Source organism: Callithrix jacchus, chromosome 6, assembly GCF_049354715.1.
Source record: "Callithrix jacchus isolate 240 chromosome 6, calJac240_pri, whole genome shotgun sequence".
Lineage (NCBI taxonomy): Eukaryota > Metazoa > Chordata > Mammalia > Primates > Cebidae > Callithrix > Callithrix jacchus.
Genome location: NC_133507.1, coordinates 59,693,996 through 59,713,583, shown reverse-complemented (window position 1 = coordinate 59,713,583; position 19,588 = coordinate 59,693,996). Strand labels below are relative to the sequence as shown.

Below are 19,588 nucleotides of genomic sequence, written 5' to 3'. Positions count from 1 at the left end.
TTTAGCACATAAAGTTAAGACATGAAGTTTTTTGGTTTATAATTCAGTGATTCATAAAGAAAATTATTGAGCAAATTTAACTTATCCCTGTTATGATTGTGAAGTACTTAACTAATGTAGAAAACCGGGCGCGGTGGCTCAAGCTTGTAATCCCAGCACTTTGGGAGGCCGAGGTGGGTGGATCACGAGGTCAAGAAATCGAGACCATCCTGATCAACATGGTGAAACCCCGTCTCTACTAAAAATACAAAAAATTAGCTGGGCATGGTGGTGCGTGCCTGTAATCCCAGCTACTTGGGAGGCTGAGACAGGAGAATTGCTTGAACCCAGGAGGCGGAGGTTGTGGTGAGCCGAGATCGTGCCATTGCACTCCAGCCTGGGAAACAAGAGCGAAACTCCGTATCAAAAAAAAAAAAAAGAAAGAAAAAGAAAACCAGGACGGTAAAATGACATGTTTTATGTTTCATTCATTTCAAACACAAGGTTACGGATTGGAAACACCCCTGTGCTTTTTTTGAGATGGAGTCTCACTCTGTCGCCCAGGCTGGAGTGTAATGGTGTGATCTCGTTTCACTGCAACCTCCACCTCCTGGGTTCAAGCGATTCTCCTGCCTCAGCATCCTGAGTAGCTGGGACTACAGGCGAGCGACACCACGCCCGGCTAACTTTTGTATTTTTAGGAGAGATGGGTTTTACCATGTCGGCAGGCTGATCTCGAATTCCTGACCTCAAATAATCCACCCGCTCCGGCCTCCCAAAGTGCTGGGATTACAAGCGTAAACCACCGCGCCCGGCCTTCTGTTCTTCTTTGGACTGCTCTTCCTACAATTTTTTTTTCCTTAAGTTGGGGTCTCACTCTGTCGCCCGGGCTGGACTTTGATGATAGTGGGAATGCACATCTCAAAACAAAATGCAGATGCCTAAAATACATCTGAAAGATACTGTGAATAATTCCTGTAGTCTACACAAGTAAAGAAATACTTGCCTTTATTAATGATTTCCTATGAGTATTTCAGTAGCTCTTAACTTGGAAAGCTGGGAGCCTAGGAGGCGCCCAGGCCAGAAGGGCGGGGAGAAGAAGGCTTTGCAGTCCGAGGGGGCGTGTGCAGGGGCGGGGCCGAGGGCGGAGGAGGGCGGCCGCTCCGGGTATCGCGAGAGTTCGGCGGGCCGAGCAATCGCAGCAGTCTATACCCCGACTCTCCCCGGAGGAGCCACCGGCCCTGGACTCTCCAAATTCTGAGCTCTCATCATGGCGGCGGCGGCCGCGGCTGCCGTCGGTGGCCAACAGCCGTCTCAGTCCGAGCTGGCCGCGTCGGGACTGGCCCTAGACAAGGCGGCCACCGCCGCGCACCTCAAGGCGGCCCTCAGCCGGCCAGACAACCGCGCAGGTGCTGAGGAGCTGCAGGCGCTGCTGGAGCGAGTGCTCAGCGCCGAGCGGCCGCTGGCCGCTGCTGCGGGAGGCGAGGACGCGGCGGCGGCCGGAGGCGGGGGTGGTCCGGGGGCGGCCGAAGAGGAGGCCTTGGAGTGGTGTAAGTGCCTTCTGGCAGGTGGCGGCGGTTACGACGAGTTCTGCGCGGCGGTGCGGGCCTACGATCCCGCGGCGCTCTGCGGCCTGGTCTGGACAGCCAACTTCGTGGCCTACCGCTGCCGGACGTGCGGCATCTCGCCCTGCATGTCGCTGTGCGCCGAGTGCTTCCACCAGGGCGACCACACCGGACACGACTTCAACATGTTCCGCAGCCAGGCCGGGGGCGCCTGCGACTGCGGGGACAGCAACGTGATGCGGGAGAGCGGGTGAGTGGAGCCCTCCCTACGGGCGAGGCGACCCTGGGCCGGGGGCGTCGCGGGAGGCCCTGGAGCGGGGCACTGGGAGCCCACTCTGAGCTGTCAAGGGGAGGGTGCGGGGGAGGGTGCAGCCACAGGGGGTTGGAGGTGACTGAGCTGTCAGCGGTGGAAAGGGGGTGCGGAGGAGAGGAGAGCGGAGAGCAGAGCTTGTTTAGGAAACCCGGCTGTGAATTTTGGGGAAGCCAGGGTGGGTAAATGATAACGAGGAAAGAGCCAGTGTGTGGGGTGGGAGGGGAGTGAGGGGGAAAGGATTTTGGGGGAAGCTCGTGTCGAGCTGTCAATTGTGTACTTGTTGGAAAAGGCTGTAAAGCCTGGTTCTTGGGAAGAGACTTAGGTTGTGATTTGGATTGGCTGGGAGGAGGGTGTTATTGGGGACCGTATTGGCTCGCGGGATGATGAGAGCTGGGGAGGTGGTCTTGTACGTACGTGCAGGGAAGGACTGTTGAGGAAAAGGGCTTCCGAACTGCCAGTGTGTCTGTCAGTGTGAGAGAGAAGGAGCTCTTGAGGGTTGAGGGAGGAGGGAAGGGGAGGAGCTTGCATGAAAAGTGACTGTTGAGCTGTCAGTGGAGTATTTGGTATGCTGGAATGACATTTAGAATTGGGATACTGAGCAGTCAGTTACAGAATACCCTCCATACCAGGAGAGCAAACAAAATACTGAGCGAATTAGGAATCAAATGTTAGGTCTTCTCCAGTTAAGGGTAGTTTGTTCACTCACTGATATATGAATATCTGTCTAAGAGGAGACAATAAATGTCCTTTTGACAGGAGCAATACACCAGATGTTGGGACTTATGAGAAAATACAACATTTCAGAGTTTGCAGTGAGTTACAGAGAGTTGGTACATGTAGGGTCTTGGCTTGGAACATGATGTCAGTGTCAGGGACAGTATGAGAAAAAAGGAAAAAGTAAAAGAGGGGCGATTTTGGCTGGGCAGTATTCGAAAGAACATTAGCAACTACTAGTTGCTACCAGTTATTAAACTTGTTCAGTTTTCAGGTTTTACAATTAATGTAGAGTATAATCTTTTTATAAATGGTCCCTTCTTCGGAGTACTTGTAAGATTACTGTTACTCCAAAATGTTTGTACCTACTATGTGCAAGCAAGGCTACTTGAATATTAAAAATGAATGAAAGATTGACCAATCCCTTACTCTACTTGAAATGGAGTAGAAAATAATACATTCCTTAAACAGTAACCTGGTAGTTAGAGGCAGGAGAGGAGGTTTCTGTGCAGACAGAGTAAGAAAAGATCTTCAGAAAGGAGGTGTTTTTGAACTTGCTAATGATAATAACATAATTGCAGCTAACATTTGAGTTCTAGAACTGTATCTCTGACAGTTTAAAAGTACTTTTTAAAATTTAATATTTGGATAGGTAAAGTATATCGCTAAAAACACACACACACACACACACACACACACACACACACACACGGAAATTTTTCTCTCATCTAGTCTTCTACCTGTGCAGTTCCTTCTTGCTTAGTTTCTCTTACTGCAGAACAAGCAAGTATGTTTCTTAGTTTTTCAGTCTCCTTTTGTGCAAAGGGTTACATACTGTCCACTGTTCTACATTTTGCATTTTTTAGTTATCTTAGATGTATTTCTAATCAATAAATCAGTGTTCTCATTCTGTTTTTTTTTTTTAAAAACCTCTGCATAGTGTTCCGAATTTGCCATTCCTTTTTAAATTTCATTTTTTATTTTTTGTGAATTTGCCATTCTTGATTTAATATCTCTTCATGGGCATTTGACTTTCTAGTATAAAATCAAAAATGTAGTATATATCTGTCTTTTCCCACCTCTGCAAGAATGTCAGTGGGATAAATTCTCAAAAGTGGGATTTCCCAATTTCTCTGCCTAAGGCTTAGTACTAATTATTGTATGAGACTACCTGTTTTCCAAAAACCTCATCAACAGAGTAGTATTAAAATTTTGGACTTTTATCTGTTTGGTTAAAAGTGGCCACATTATAGCTGTTATAAGTGATTTAACTTATTTATTCTTTGATTTGAGATTGTTACTTTTATTCTCATTGTACAGAAGAGGAAATTAGGGCTGTTAAAAAACTTGCTCAGGATCGCACAGGTAGTAAGCTAGGCTCCAGGGATCAAGAGCTGGACTAGCCAACCATTTCTCTCTACTGCCTCTACTAAATAGCATTCTTATTGGTTCTTCTTTTCAATACTATGTTTGGTCTTTTTTTTTTTTTTCTTAATATGCTGTTCTTACGTGGACCTTTGTTTCTTTCTTTTTAAACTTTTTTTGTTTTTTGTTTTAAAGAGGCACATCAGAACAGGAGTTGGAGCAATCCTTTACTGATATTTAGACATTTTTACTTCATGGACTAGGTTAGCATTTAGAAAAGCCTCCTTAAAACAGGAAATAATGTTAGTTCTTTCCTGACTTTTGGAATAGAGTGGTAATTATCAGGTTGTCCTGGATGAGATGCAAGTCTGCTTGCTTGTGATGCTTCAGTGTATTACCAGAAATATGTCGGTGAGTTTCTTTGATATTCCTCCAGTTTTAGGGCATCCAGGCTATAGATAGTCAACTATATTTATCTATATTTATATTTATAGATAGTCTACAGTATTTATCTATGAGACATCAGTAAAAGCAAAAACTCATAGTGTTTGCTTTTACTGATGTCTCATAGATAAATACTGTTTTCTCAGCCTTGGCAACCCTCTATGAGTTGATACATAATATTTAAAGATTTATTATTATCTCTATCTGAAACCAGAGCTATTGCCTATATGTCCCAGCAGTTGCCATATCCAGTTTCATAAAGGGCAAGATTGAACAATAACAGTATTGTGGCCATGTGGTTATTCTGAAACTTTTATAATTGCTTGGGTTGGGTAGTACAACTAAATTACTGCCTCAAGAGACATAGGTGATGTTGACCAGTTCTGCAACCTAAAAGGCTGCTTCTGGAACCTTCTTAGAACTGGAAATCATCAACAGCTTATAACAGTGTTCCTCATGGGCAAAGCTGGACTACCCTGCATGAACAGAATGTTTGAACTTTTCTCAGGTTTTGATATTTTTAAAATGCCTTTATGTTGCCAAAGATTGAATGTATATTGATTTTGGGGTTTTTATTCTAACTGCCATAAAAGTTTGTAAATTTCATGTTTTAGTCACTTTTAGAGGAAGGATTCCTTTCCCCCCCCATATTTGTGCTCTTAGTAAATGAGGAAAATCCTGCTGTGCCATAATCCTTTTCAGAAATGTCTGTTGCCTGTAGGTTGTTCTGTGATTGGAGATGGAGAAGAATCTTGAATCCATCTCAGCTGTATTTATATTTAATTTTCAAATTAGCAATTATAGATCTATGGAGAGGAATTACTCACTTTGAGTAGTATTGATATAATCAATGTGACGGTATTAGCAGATTTACAGACCAAAGAAAGAAAACAATTGAGGATTCATTTGTGGGATGAGATCACAAAGGCTATGTACTAATAACTGTATGTATAACTACAGTTTTGCCACTAGTTGAATAAGTGCAGCCATGTCACAAATGCTTTATGGATGGATGAACTCAAAGTGAAACAAACCGAAATAACCTGTAATGGAAAGTCTCAAATACATTTGTACCTCAGTATATGGTATACACAGGAGACTGGTTCCAGGATACCCACCTTTCACCCACTCTCCAGCGTATACTGAAATCCTGCTATGAAAAAAGTCTGCTTTTCATGTGTGTGGGTTTCAGATCCATGAAGTCTGTATTTTCGATTCACGTTTGATTTAAAAAAAATTCCTTGTAAGTGGACCCTTGGAGTTCAAACCAGTGTTGTTCAAGGGTCAACTGTAATGTCTGACTAGCTGGTTTTGGGCTCCGATGGGGTACTAAACCAGAAACTGGGATTTTAAACATTTAGTTCTCAAATTTTGATGCAGAGAATGATGAGTTTCATGTTCTGTCCTATATTACAGGTATTTTTGTCTCCTTGCTTGTTCTTCCTCACGTATTCTAAGCTCCTTAAAAGATAAGGACCTCATTTTGCTAGTAACCAGATGCCAGCACAGTCTCTTATACTTAGTAGGTGTCAGTAATATTGGATAAAAATAGTGACTGCTATACCTGAAAAGTTGCTGTAAGATTACATGGCTTTAGTTATTCATGAGATGGCATTGATTATTAAATCCATAGCAGCTTTTTTCAGAGTGCTTTCATTCTTTTTTAATTTCAGAAGTAATACACATTGATTATAACATAAAAATAAGTGGATAAAGTAAAAAGTAAAGGTGCCTTTCTCCATCCTATCCCTCAGTAAGAGATTTCCCTTACTTTCTTTTGAGCTTAGTTATGTATTTAAAAGAGATTAGTTATAATATATCCAGCATCTTTAGTTTTCTATATTTTCCTTTTTTAAGAAACAGGGTCTTGCAGTGACTCCCAGGCTGGAGTGCAGTGGTGTGATACCACAGCTCACTGCAGCCTCAACTTCTCAGGCTCAAGTGACCTCCCACCTCAGCCTCCCAAGTAGCTGCGACTACAGGCACACACCACCACACCCAGCTGAAATTTTTTTTTCTATTTTTTGTAGAGATGATATATGACCATATTGGCCAGGCTGGTCTTGTACTCCTGGCAAGTGGTCCACTTGCCTCATCCTCCCAAAGGGCTGGGATTATAGTTGTGAGCCACAGTATGGTGCCTGGCCTGTGCTGTGGGAGGTTTTTAGGTTTTTTGATCTGTGGTAGCCAGAAATGGAACCATGTAAATGTCTGGTTAAATAGAGTTACTCGCTTCAGTACCTTGCTCTTTTTCCCTTATCATATTTATGGACACTATCTCAAAAGTAGGATTGCTTCATTTTTAAAGTTAAATAGTATTTCATTGTATTTCCATGTTTTTGTAATGTGCTATGATTTTTGCAGTCAGTTCCCTACTGATAGACATTTCCAGATTTGAGCTGTTGTAAACATTGTTGCAGTCGGTCTTCTTGTATACACTTCTTCATATGTGTGTGAGCATATGTGTGAGGATAAATTCCTACAAGTTATATCTTGGGTTGAAGGAAATGTGCACTTTCAACTCTGATAGAACCTTCCAAAGAAATTAATTTACATTCCTGCCAAAAATGGATCAAAGAGTTTGTTTCCCCATATCCTAGCAGTATACATGGTGGTATAGGTGTTTCTGATCTTTTCTGCTCTCATAAGTGAAAAGTGATACCTTGTTTCATCTGTTATCTCCCCAGTCCCACTGCTCTTTCCTCCGAGCCAGGAGTATTTTAAAGCAAATATCAGATACCTTATAACTTAATTTAAACATATTGAGTATGTATCTCAGTAGAGATGTGAACTCTAAAACATAACTCAAGTGTCCATCAGTGGTTGAATGGATAAGCAATATGTGGATTATACATACAACACAACAGAATATTCAGTCTTAAAAAGTATTAAAATTCTGACACATTAGAATGTTACAGTGTAGATACAAGTTGAAGAGGTTATGCCAAATGAAATGACCCCCCAGAAAGACAAATGCTTTTATGCTTCTGTTTCTATGAAGTACCCGGAATAGTCAAATTCATAGAGACAGAAAGTAGAATAGTGATTATCAGAGGCCAAGGGATGGGGAGATTGGGGAGTTATTTTTGAACAGGTACAGAGTTTCAGTTTGTGAAGATGAAAAGTTCTTGAAATCAGTGGTTGTGACGGTTACAAAACAAGGTGAATGTACTTAATGCCACTAAACTGAACACTTAAGATTATTTGAATGGAAAAATTTATGTTATTTATATTTTTACCACAATTAAAAAATAATGCCAGGCCTGGTGGCTTGCACCTGTAGTCACAGCTACTCCCGAGGCTGAGATGGGAGTATTGCTTGAGCCTGGGAGTAAGAGTCCGCGGTGGGTTATGATCACACCTGTGAATAGTCACCGCACTCCAGCCATAGCAACATAGAATGACTTCATCTCTTGAAAACAAAGCAAAAACAACCAACCAACTAGACAAACTATAGCAGGAGTGGGGGGGAACAAACCTCTCGAACACTGAACTATGGAAGGAAGTGACTCTTTATTTGGCCAGGAGCTGCGGGGGTCTACAGGCTCATTCACCGAGCTCCCCGAGCCTCAGCTTCTCTCCCCATTTATAGGCTTACAACACTAAAGGGGAAACTGAGGCGGAATTATGTCATTGTCCATTTGCTGGACGTCTGACCTTACAATCTTTTGGCTTCATTGATTTGCTACTTCATATACAGCACAAGCAGGTACCAGCAAGGGAGTGGGGCTTACAGAGACAAGACAAAAGCAACAAGCTGTTTGTTGGCAGAGATGTTTCCAAGAGGGAGCCTAGTCTGTGGAGACGTGGGGGCATGAACCAGTGCCAGGCTCTAGCAGGCAGAGATAGCATTCATTTGCAGCTCTTTCAAGGTTAACAGCAGAGACACTGGGAACTAAAGAGGGAGTCATTTTCCCAGCTCTTTGGTATTTTATTTCATTTTTTTTTCCCTTCACCCTCCTTCCCATCTGGAAGGTGGGGGAGGGAGGAGGTGAAATTGAAGGAGGTGAGAGGGTCTCCCCTCTCAAAACAAACAAACTCCCCCAAACCACAATACCAATACTACACTTAAAATATTCATATTTTGTTTGTTTGTTTGTTTGTTTTTTGAGACTGAGTCTCACCCAGTTGCCAGGCTGGAATTCGATCTCAGCCCACTGTAGCCTCCACCTCTCAGGTTCAAGCAATTCTCTTGTCTCAGCCTCACGAGTAGCTGGGACTACAGGTGCATGCCACCATGCTTGGCTAATTTTTGTATTTTTAGTAGAGATGGGGTGTCACCATATTGGTCAGGCTGGTCTTGAACTCCTGACCTCAGGCGATCCACCCGGCCTCCCAAAGAACTGGGATTAAAGGCAGGAGCCATTGTGCCCAGCCTAATTTTTTAATCATTATAAAACTCTTTAAAACTATTTTCAATTATGAAACAATTTGAATTTACAAACAAAAGTAATATAACCGATTACTGTTATATATACAGAGTATAGTATATAACAAAAGTAATGTAAAAGTAATGTAACAGAAAAGTACAAAAGTAATATAACAGGTACCTTTGTACTTAGCATTGAGGTGAATAGATGTTAACCTTTTGCCATGTTTGCTTTAGAGATGCTTTTAGTCAAAAAAACAAAGAAAGGTTAGCCTACCTCTCCCTTCCTTTCTCTTTTCCCTCTCCAGAGGTTAGCATTATCCTGAAATTTCTGTGCCATATTTATGCATGTTTTTGTATATTTACTGCATCCGAACAGTAAATGTACATGGACTGTTCTAATGTCAAATTTTACATAGTCATTTTATATTGTATGACTCCTTTTGTAATTTGCCCTTTTCACTAACCATGTTGCTAATAATAGGGTGGTGCATTCATTTCTAACTACTGTTAATAATTCTTATAAACTACATTTTACTTAACTATTTCTTTGCTGAGGGCCATTTATTTAGATGCGTTCTGTTTTTTATTTCTTCTAGTAGGGCCGCAGGGAACATCTTTGCATGTATCTCTGTATACAGACAGACTAGAATTTCTTTTTTTTTTTTTTTGACTGTTTATTTTTTATTTATTTTTTTATTTCATTTTAGGTTTTGGGGTACATGTGAAGAACATAGAATTTCTTTAAGATAGATTCCTAGAAGGAGAGTTGCTGGGCCATAGAATGTTCTATTTTTCAGCACTACTAGGTAGTTAAGAATTGCCCTATGGCCAGGTGCTGTGGCTCACATCTGTAATAGTAGCACTTTGGGAGGCTGAGGCGGGTGGATCATGAGGTCAGGAGTTTGAGACCAGCCTGGCCAATGTGGTGAAACCTTGTCTCTACTAAAAATTACAAAAATTAGCCGGGCGTGGTGGCACGTGCCTGTAGTCCCAGCTACTTGGGGGACTGAGGCAGGAGAATCGGTTGAACCAGGGAGGCAGAGGTTGCAGTGAGCTTAGATTGTGCCACTGTACTCTAGCCTGGGCAACAGAGCAAGACTCTGTTGCAAAAAAAAAAAAAAAAAAAAAAAAAAAAAAAATTGCCCTCCAGTGGTTGATGCCATTCACTCCCCAGTATACTGCCACCAGGGATTTTTTTTTTTTTTTTTAAAGATGGAGTCTTCCTCTGTCACCCAGGCTGGAGTACAGTAGCATAATCTCAGCTCACTGCAACCTTCACCTCCCAGGTTCAAGCGATTCTTCTGCCTCAGCCTCCTGAGTAGCTAGGACTACAGGCGTGTGGCATCACACCCAGCTAATTTTTGTATTTTTGGTACAGACAGGGTTTCACCATATTGACCAGGTTTGTCTTGAACTCCTGACCTCAAGTGATCTGCCTGCCTCAGCCTCCCAAAGTGCTGGGATTATAGGCATGAGCCACCGTGCCCAGCTCCACCAGGAATTTGAGTTCTTGTTTTTCTGTTTATTGAAACGTGGGGTTAATGAGAACACATGGAGACAGAGAGGGGAACAATACACACTGAGGCCTGTTGGGTGGGGGGTGAGGAGAGGGAGACCATCAGAAAAAATAGCTGATGCATGCTGGGCTTCTTACCCAGGTGGTAAGTTGATAGGTGCAGCAAACCACCATGGCCAACATTTGCCTATGTAACAAACCTGTGCATACTGCACATGTACTTTGGAACTTAAAATTATATATACATATTTATAATATTTTACCAGTCTATTGGATATATACATCTTTTTAAATTTTATATTTTCCTGACTAGTGAAGTTGAACATCTTTTGTATGTTTTGGGGCCATTTGGGTTTCTTTTTTTTGTGAACTGCTGGTTTATACTTTTTGACTGTTTTCTGTTTGTTTTGTCTGTTTTACTGAGTTTTAAGAATGCTGTACATACTCTAGATGCTGATCCTTGGTTACAAAAATACCTAATTTCGTCTTCTAGTGTGTGTCTTGTCTTTTTATCTTGAAATACATAATTTTGTTGTAAAAGATTTTAAATTAAAAGTTTTTCTTCTGTAGTTTGTATTATTTTATCTTGTTAAATCTTCACCCTGGTTTAAAAAAATGCTTATATGTTTTCTACTAAAAGATTTAAGGTTTTACATTGTACCCTTAGGTCTTTTGTCCATCTGGAATTTATTTTTACTTGTTGTATGAGATTGAGGTCTGTATTAGTCTGTTTTCACACTGCTATAAGGAACTGCTGGAGACTGGGTAATTTATAAAGGAAGGAGGTTTAATTGACACACAGTTCAACATGGCTGGGGAGGTCTCAGGAAACTTAAAATCATGGTGGAAGGCACCTCTTTACAGAGCAGCAGTAGGGAGAAGAGGTGAGCAGAGGAAATGCCAAATTCTTATAAAACCATCACGTCTCGGCTGGGTGCAGTGGCTCACACTTGTAATTCCAGCACTTTGGGAGGCCAAGATGGGCAGATCATGAGGTCAGAAGTTTGAGACCAGCCTGGCCAACATGATGAAACTCCGTCTCTACTAAAAATATAAAAATTAGCTGGGTATGGTGGCATGGGCCTGTAGTTTCAGCTACTTGGGAGGCTGAGGCGGGAGAATCACTTGAACCTGGGAGGTGGAGGTTGCAGTGAGCCAAGACCACACCATTGCACTCCAGCTTGGGTGACAGAATGAGACTGTGTCTCAAAAACAAAACAAAACAAAGAAAACAAAACAAACAAAACAAAACAAAACAAAACAAAACACCATCACATCTTGTGAGAACTCAGTATCATGAGAACAGCATAGGGCAAACCATCCCCATGATCCAGTTACCTCCACCTCATCCTGCCCTTGACACGGGGATTATGGGGATTCTAATTCAGGATGAGATTTTGGGTGCGGACTTGTAAACCATATATTAGATCTAATTTTATCTTTTCAAATATGAGGATTCACTTATTGAACATTTTTTCCTCTATTGATCTATAGTGTCACCTCTATCACATACCACATTCCTATGTCCTAAGCTCTCTGTTGTATTGATATGTCTCTTGTAATAGTACCATACTACTTTATTAGATCATTAAAATGTATTTTGATATGGTAGGATTTTTAATACTCTTCAAAAGGATTTTGTCCATTTTTGGTCCCTGTTTTCATTTGAATTTCAGGGTCAGCTTGCCAGGTTCTCTGGAAAACTTCTGTTAAGATGCTGACTGGCATCACATTAAATATGAGGAGGTTGCAGAAAGATACATATTCAAGTATATTCATACGTAACACTGAAATAGGGGAAAATGGAAACAATGAGATTAGTGAACTGTAGTTTAATTATACAATGGAATACTTTATAGTAGAATACATAAATTGCCATCAGTCTTAGTCTGTTTGTGCTGGTGTAACACCAGACTGAGTAATTTGGAAAGACCAGAAATTTATTTCTTCGAGTCTGGAGGCTGGGAAGTCCATGATTAAGGCTGTGTGTGTGTGTGTATGTGTGTGTGTGTCTGGTGAGGCCTACTTGTTGCATCCTTACATGGCAGAAACAGGGAAGAGGCAAAAAGGGCCTAAGCTAGTTCCCTCCAGCACTTGCTTAAAGCAGAGCCCTTTTGACTTAATCATATCACCAAAGGCTTCCGCCTCTTAGTACCACCACAATGGAGATTAAATTTCAGTGTGAATTTTGGAGAGGACACACATTCAGACTGTGGTGTTCTGCCTCTGCCCCTTGCCCTCACAAAGTTTATGTCTTTTCACATACAAATACATTCATTCCATTCCAGTAGCTCCAGAAGTCTTGTTCTAGCACCAGCTCAAAAGTCTAAAGTTTGGAGTCTCATCTAAATATCATCTCAATTAGATGTGGTGAGACTCAAAGATATGCTTCATCCTAGGGCAGATTTCTCTCTAGCTGTGAACCTGTGAAGTCAAATTACCTACTTTCAAAATACAATGTCTTACACCGTTGGTGAGAATGTAAATTATTCCTAGTACAGCCACTATGGAGAACAGCATGGAGGTTCCTCAGAAAACTAAAAATAGGTTACCATGTGATCCAGTAATTCCACTACTGGGTATATATGCAAAAAAAGGGAAATCAATATATGAAAAAGATCTCAAGTCCCATGTTTATTGCAGCACTATTCATAGTAGCCAAAATAGGGAATCAACCTAAATGCCCACTAATGGAAGGATGGATAAAGAAAATGTGATATATATGCACAATGGAATATTATATATTCATAAAAAGAATGAAATCTTGTAATTTGTAGCAACATGGGTGGGCATGGAGGCCATTATGTTAAGTGAAATAAGCCCAGAGCAGAAAGACAAATATCTCATGTTCTCACTCCTGAGGGAGTTAATAAAGTAGATTTCATGACGGTAGAGAGTAGATTGGTGATTACCAGAGGGAAGGGAGAAAGGAGGAGGGGGATAAAGAGAAGTTAATTAATGGGTACAAATACATGGTTTGATGGAAGAAATAAGACCTAATGTTAGATAGATCAGTAGGGTAACTAGTTTACAATAATCCATTGTAAATTACAAAATAGCTAGAAGAGAAGAATTTGAATGGCTGTAGCATAAAAAGACAAATATTTAAGGTGGTGGTATCCTAAGTACATTGGTTTGATCTTTGCAAATTATATGAATGTATTAAATTATTACATGTACCCAGAAACTATGTACATCTATTATGCATCCAACAAAGCACACATGCGCACACGCAAACACTGCAATGGTGAGAGAGTCAAGGACACATATTTCCATTATGTAGGGAGGAATAGGCAATAAAAGAGGAGTGGCATATCTCAAGTAAGTGCAAAACTCAGCAAGGCAAACAACTTTAAATCCTAAGGTTTGAGAATAATTGTCTTGCTTTCTGGACACACTGGGTTGGAGTTCGGGTCCCCAAGGTGTAAGAATTAGAAAAAGGAAAGTAACACGAAAGGTAGCTTACCAGTCAAGACAGATTTATTTTAAAGAAAACAAACCTGAGAGGACCATTCTGACCAAGTTAGGTCAGAGGCCCACTTTCTTTATAGACTAAGAGTTTTTAAGAATTCAGGGTGGGAGAGATTGTCAGAGACTTGGACTGCTTCTGTGTTTCATTGTTATGCTTATCTGGGAGGGAGAATTGTGTGTCTGTTCCCATATATCTTTCTGCAGCTGCAGGCATACCCACTCCTCCATCTTAGCATCCCTATCTTAGTCCACCTGAAGGGAAAGGAATGGGCTATTAAGGCCCACTGTTTTACTGGGGCCCATTTTATGAGTGTGAAGTTTGGCAGTTACCCAAGAGACTTCCCCCGACCTCCCTCTGAGCTGTCTTACCTGTGTTTCACTGTGTCCTCTTTCTGGCTGCTTGTAGTTAGCAGAGGAGTGATATCCTTGAAATGCATGAGGCTAGAAAGGGAGCTGGATCTTGAAGTGGTGGTGTTTGTCTGAGATGAGATGACAGTGCTCCTGCTCTGTCACAAGGCTTCTGGTGGCTTCACCACTGTAGCCTCTCTTGGGCTCAGTCCACACTGTACCTCTCACAGGTTGGAATCTGGTGCCTCTGGCTCTCCTAAGCTGGAGTTGCAGGTTGGTGACTATGTGATGGTGCTTCTGGGGTTTTGGGGGCAACCCTGCCCCCACAGCTCTACTGGGTGTTGCCCTTGTGGAGACTCTGTCTGGTGGACCTGTCCCCCACAGGCTCCACTAGGCATTACCCTTGTGGGGACTCTGCTGTTGCCCTGCTCTGTGACAGTTCTCTGCCTGGGCCTCAGGCTCTCTGGTACATACTTTGAAATTTAGGTGGAGGAAGCCATGCCTCCACAGCTTGCAGAGTTAGCAACATGTGGACACTGTGAAGGCTGCTTACTGCTTGTTCCTTTGGGAGTGGCAGCCTTAGCAGCATCCTGGCTGCGTGACCTGCAGGTAGGGTGCAAGGAGCACTGTATTGGAGTGCAGAGAGCAGAGACTTGAGATGGTGCTGTGCAGCAAGCCCTGAGGCTCCACAGGTACCCTGGGCCCTTCTGTTGAAACAGTTCTCTCAAGGCCCTGGCATTCTGGGCCTGCGGTGGATGTGGCTGTCTGAAAGATCTCAACAGCTTTTGGGGTCATTCTTCCATTGTCTTGATGAAACAGTCACACCTTGGCCACCTCCTTGTTTTTTTCCTCCTAAGCATGCTTTTTTATTCTTTACATGGCCTGGTTGAGAATTTTCCAAATCTTTACATTCTGCTTCTTTTTTGATTATAAATTTCATCTTCACCTCACTGTCTCTATTTGGATTTTAGTATAAGCAGCTAAGAGAAGCCATGCAGTATCTTGAACACTTTGCTTAGAGGTGTTTTTCTGCTAAATATCCTAGTTTATAGCTCTTATATTTTGCCTTTCACAAAGTAGTAGGATGTGGATACAATTCAGCCCCCCCAAATTTTTTTTTTGAGAGGGAGTCTTGCTCTGTTGCCAGGCTGGAGTGCAGTGGTGCGATCTCAGCTCACTGCAGCCCCCACCTCATAGGTTCAAGTGATTCTCCTGTCTCAGCTTCCCTAGTAGCTGGGACTACAGGTGTGTGACACCATGCCCAGCTAATTTTTGTATTTTTAATAGAGATATGGTTTCACCATATTGGCCAGGCTGGTCTCAAACTTCTGACCTTGTGATCCACCTGCCTTGGCCTCCCAAAGTGCTGGGATTATAAGCGTTAGCCACTGCGCCTGGCCAATTCAGCCAATTTCTTTGCTACTTTGTAAAAAGAATGGTCTTTCCTCCAGTTTGAGATATGATATTCCTCATTTCTGTTTAAGAGATGATCAGAATGGCCTTTACTCTCCATATTTCTACCAACATTCCATTTTTGCCTTTGAGTCCTCACCAGAACTATCCTTAATGCTCCTTTTGGCAATCTAAGCTTTTCTTAGCATTCAGTTCAAAACTGCTCCAGCCTTTACCTATTACCAAGTTCCAAAGCCACTTCCATGTTTTCAGGTAATAGTTATAGCAACAATATCACTTCTTTGTACCAATTTCTGGCTTAGTTCATTTGTGCTGCTATAACAAAATACCTGAGACTGAGTAATTTATAAAGAACAGAAATTATTTCTTATAGTTTGAAGGCTGGAAAGAAGTCCATGATCAAAGCACTTGTATTTGGGGTCTGGTGAGGGCCTTCTGCTGCATCCTCACATGGTGGAAGTGGTGAAAAGGGCAAAAGGGGCAGATCTTGTGTCCTCATATAGTGGAAGGGTGGGTAAGGAATAGGAGCTTGAGCTAGTTCCCTCCAGCCCTTTTATAAGGCACTAATCCATTTGAGAGGGCAGAGCCCTAATGACTTAATCACTTCCCCAAAGGCTATGCCTCTTAATACAACCACAGTGGGGATTCAGTTACAACATGAGTTTTGGAGAGGTCACATATTCAAACCATAACACCATCTATGTAGTATTAGACATGGAACAATTATTGAATATTGAACCAGTCTTGCATTCCTGGGATAATATCCACATTGTCATGATGTATTATCCTTTCTATGGATTGCTGGATTTAAGTTGCTTGTATTTTGACATGAGGATTTTTGTATCTGTATTCAAGAGATATATTGTACTGTGGTTTTATTCTTTTGCAATATCTCTGTCTGATTTTGGTATCAGGGTAAAGCTGGCTTCATGAATGAGTTGGGAAGGGCACCTTCTTCTTTATTTTGTAAGAGTTTGTGTAGAATATGACATTATTCCTCCTTTAAATATCTTGACAGTGTTCATGAAACAATCTAGGTTTGGAATATTTGTTGTTGGAAGATTTTTAACTCAACTGTAGTATTTGTTGAATAAGGTTGTTTTTTTTTTTTCGAGATGGAGTTTTGCTCTTGTTACCCAGGCTGGAAGCAATGGCGCGATCTCGGCTCACCGCAACCTCCTCCTCCTGGGTTCAGGCAATTCTCCTGCCTCAGCCTCCTGAGTAGCTGGGATTACAGGCAACGCGCCACCATGCCCAGCTAATTTTTTGTATTTTTAGTAGGGCGGGGTTTCACCGTGTTGATAAGGATGGTCTCGATTTCCTGATCTCGTGATCTACCCGCCTCTGCCTCCCAAAGTGCTGGGATTACAGGCGTGAGCCACTGCACCCGGCCTGAATAAGGTTTTAACAAAGTCAGTTTCTTTAGTGACCTATGTCATTTATTCAATACTTTTTTTCTTTGTGTGAGCTTTGACAGTTTGAATCTTTCATGAAGTTTGTCCATTTCATCAAGTTGTTGAATTTGTGGGCAAAATGTTGTTTCTAGTATTTGTCCTTATTTTCTCAATGTCTATAAGGTATGTAGTGATATCCTCTCCTCTTTCTTTTTTTTTTTTTTTAAAAAAAGCCAAGGTCTCACTCTGTTGCCCAGGATGGAGTGCAGCAGCGTGATCTCGGTTCACTGCAACTTCCACCTCCTGGGTTCAAGTGATTCTTCTTCCTCATCCTCCCCAGTAGCTGGGACTACAGGTGTGCACCACCATGCGTGGCTAATTTTTTTTGTGTTTTTTGGTAGAGATGGTATTTTACTATGTTGGCCAGGTTGGTCTCGAACACCTGACCTCAGGTTATCTGCCACCTTGGCCTCCCAATGTGCTGGGATTACAGGTGTGAGCCATTGCTCCTGGCAGTCTTTTTCATTTCTTTATCACTTTTGTTACTTTTTTAAGAAACCAGCTTTTGGTTTTTCTGATTTTTTTTTTTTTGTTCTCAATTTCATTGATATATGTTCTTTATTGTTTTCTTACTTTGTTTTGTTTGAATTTAATTTTCTAGTCTTATTCTGGTTTCTTAAGGTGGCAGCTTAGATTTATAGTCTTTCTTTTTTTCTGATAAGATACAATGCAATAAACTTTCCTCACAATAAATTTCCCTGTAGGCATAGTTTACAGGCATCCAACATTTTTGATATGTTTTCATTTTTATTCAGTTCAAAATATTTTCTGTTTTCTATGATCTCCTCTTTAACCATTGGGTCATTTAGAAGTTTTTTTTTGAGATTTTTAAGGCTGGGAGTGGTGGCTTATGCCTGTAATCCCAGCACTCTGGGAGGCTGAGGGTTGTGAATCACTTGAGCTCAGGAGTTTGAGACCATCCCGGGCAACATGGTAAGACCCCATCTTTATAAAAACTAGAAGAATTAGCCAGGCATGGTGGCACGTGCCTGTAGTCCCAGGTACTCAGAAAGCTGAGGTGGAAGCTTGCTTGAGTGTGGGAGGTAGAGGCTGTAGTAAGCTGGGATGGCGCCACTGCACTTTATTTTGGGTGATATAGTGAGACCTCATCTCAAAAAAAAAAGGAAATTTTGAGGATTTTTTTTTCTTTTCCTTAAGATTGTGACTATTAATAATTTCTTGCTGCTGCTGCTTCTCCTCCTCCTCCTCCTTTTTTTTTTTTTTTTTGAGACAGGAGTCTCTCTCTCTCTCTGTTGCCCACGCTGGAGTGCAGTAGTACGTGACCTCAGCTCACTGCAGCCTCTATCTCCCCGGTTCAAGTGATTCTTGTGCCTCAGCCTCCCAAATGGGTGGGACTACAGGCATGCCACTATGCCCAGCTAATTTTTGTATTTTTAGTGGAGACAGGGTTTTGTCATGTTGTCCAGGCTTGTCTTGAACTCCTGGACTCAAATGATCCACCTGCCTCAGCTTCCCAGAGTGCTGCGAGTACAGATATGAGCCACAGTGCCCAACCAGTAATTTCTAATTTAATTCCATTGTGGTGAGATAGCATACTTCTGTGACATCAGTTTATTTAAAATACTGAAGATTTCTTTCATGGCTCAGAATATGGTCTGTCTTGGCGAATATTCCATGTGCATTAGAAAAAAATGCTTATTATTCTGTTGTTGGGTGTAGTGTTTTATAAATGTCAGTTTGGTCAAGTTGGTTGATATTGTTGTTCAAGTCTTCTGTGTTCTTACTGATTTTCTGTCTGCTTGTTCTCTTGGTTACTGAGAATAGTGTTGAAGTCTCCAAATATAATCCTGGATTTGTCTCTTTCTCCTTGCAGTTGTCAATTTTTGCTGCTTGTGTTTTGGAGTTCTGTTGTTAGGTGTACACTTAGGATTGTTATGTCTTTGTGGTGAATTAACTTATTATCATTATAATGTCTTATTTATCCCTGGCAATATTCCTTATTCTTCAGTCTGTTTTGTCTGATATTAATGTCATCACTCACCCATATTTCTTTTGACTGTTGTCAACATGGCATGTATTTTTTAAAGTCTTTTTTAAAATTATTTTTTTTGAGACAGCATCTCACCCTGTCACTCAGGCTGGTGTGCAATTGCACAATCATGGCTCACTGCAGTCTTCACCTCTTGGGCTCAGGTGATCCGCCCACTTCAGCCTCTCAGGTGATCCTCCCACTTCAGCTTCCTGAGTAACTGAGACAGTAGGGGTGGGCCACCACACCCAGTGAACTTTCTGCAGTGTTTTATAGAGACGGGGTTTTGCCATGTTGCCCAGGCTGGTTTCAGACTTTGGGACTCATGCAGTCCACTGGCCTAGGCCTGTCAAAGTTCTGGGATTGCAGGTGTGAGTTACTGTGCCTGGCCAAAGTTTTTTTTTTTTCTTTTAAATTGTTGGTGTCTTTTCTTTAAACTTTTTTTCTTTTTTTGAGACAGAGTTTCACTCTTGTTACCCAGGCTGGAGTGCAATGGCACGATCACAGCTCACCGCAACCTCCGCCTCCTGGGTTCAGGCAATTCTCCTGCCTCAGCCTCCCAAGTAGCTGGGACTACAGGTGTGCGCCACCATGCCCAGCTAATTTTTGTATTTTTAGTAGAGACAGGGTTTCACCATGTTGAC

General features: G+C 41.8%; 1 protein-coding gene across 12 annotated transcripts in view; it reads left to right on the top strand.

The window, feature by feature from the left end:
• The first annotated feature begins 1,179 nt into the window (after window positions 1-1,179).
• The window catches only part of UBR3 (ubiquitin protein ligase E3 component n-recognin 3), a 271,060-nt gene continuing 252,651 nt past the window's right edge, over window positions 1,180-19,588 (top strand). For all 12 annotated transcript variants that reach the window (XR_013518889.1, XR_013518888.1, XR_013518887.1 and 9 more), the window contains exon 1: window positions 1,180-1,794. Coding sequence is in view for 9 of the 12 variants with exons in the window: in XM_054257546.2 (XP_054113521.1) it covers window positions 1,250-1,794 (545 nt within the window). In the remaining 3 variants the exon portion in view is untranslated. The remainder of the gene's footprint in view (window positions 1,795-19,588) is intronic.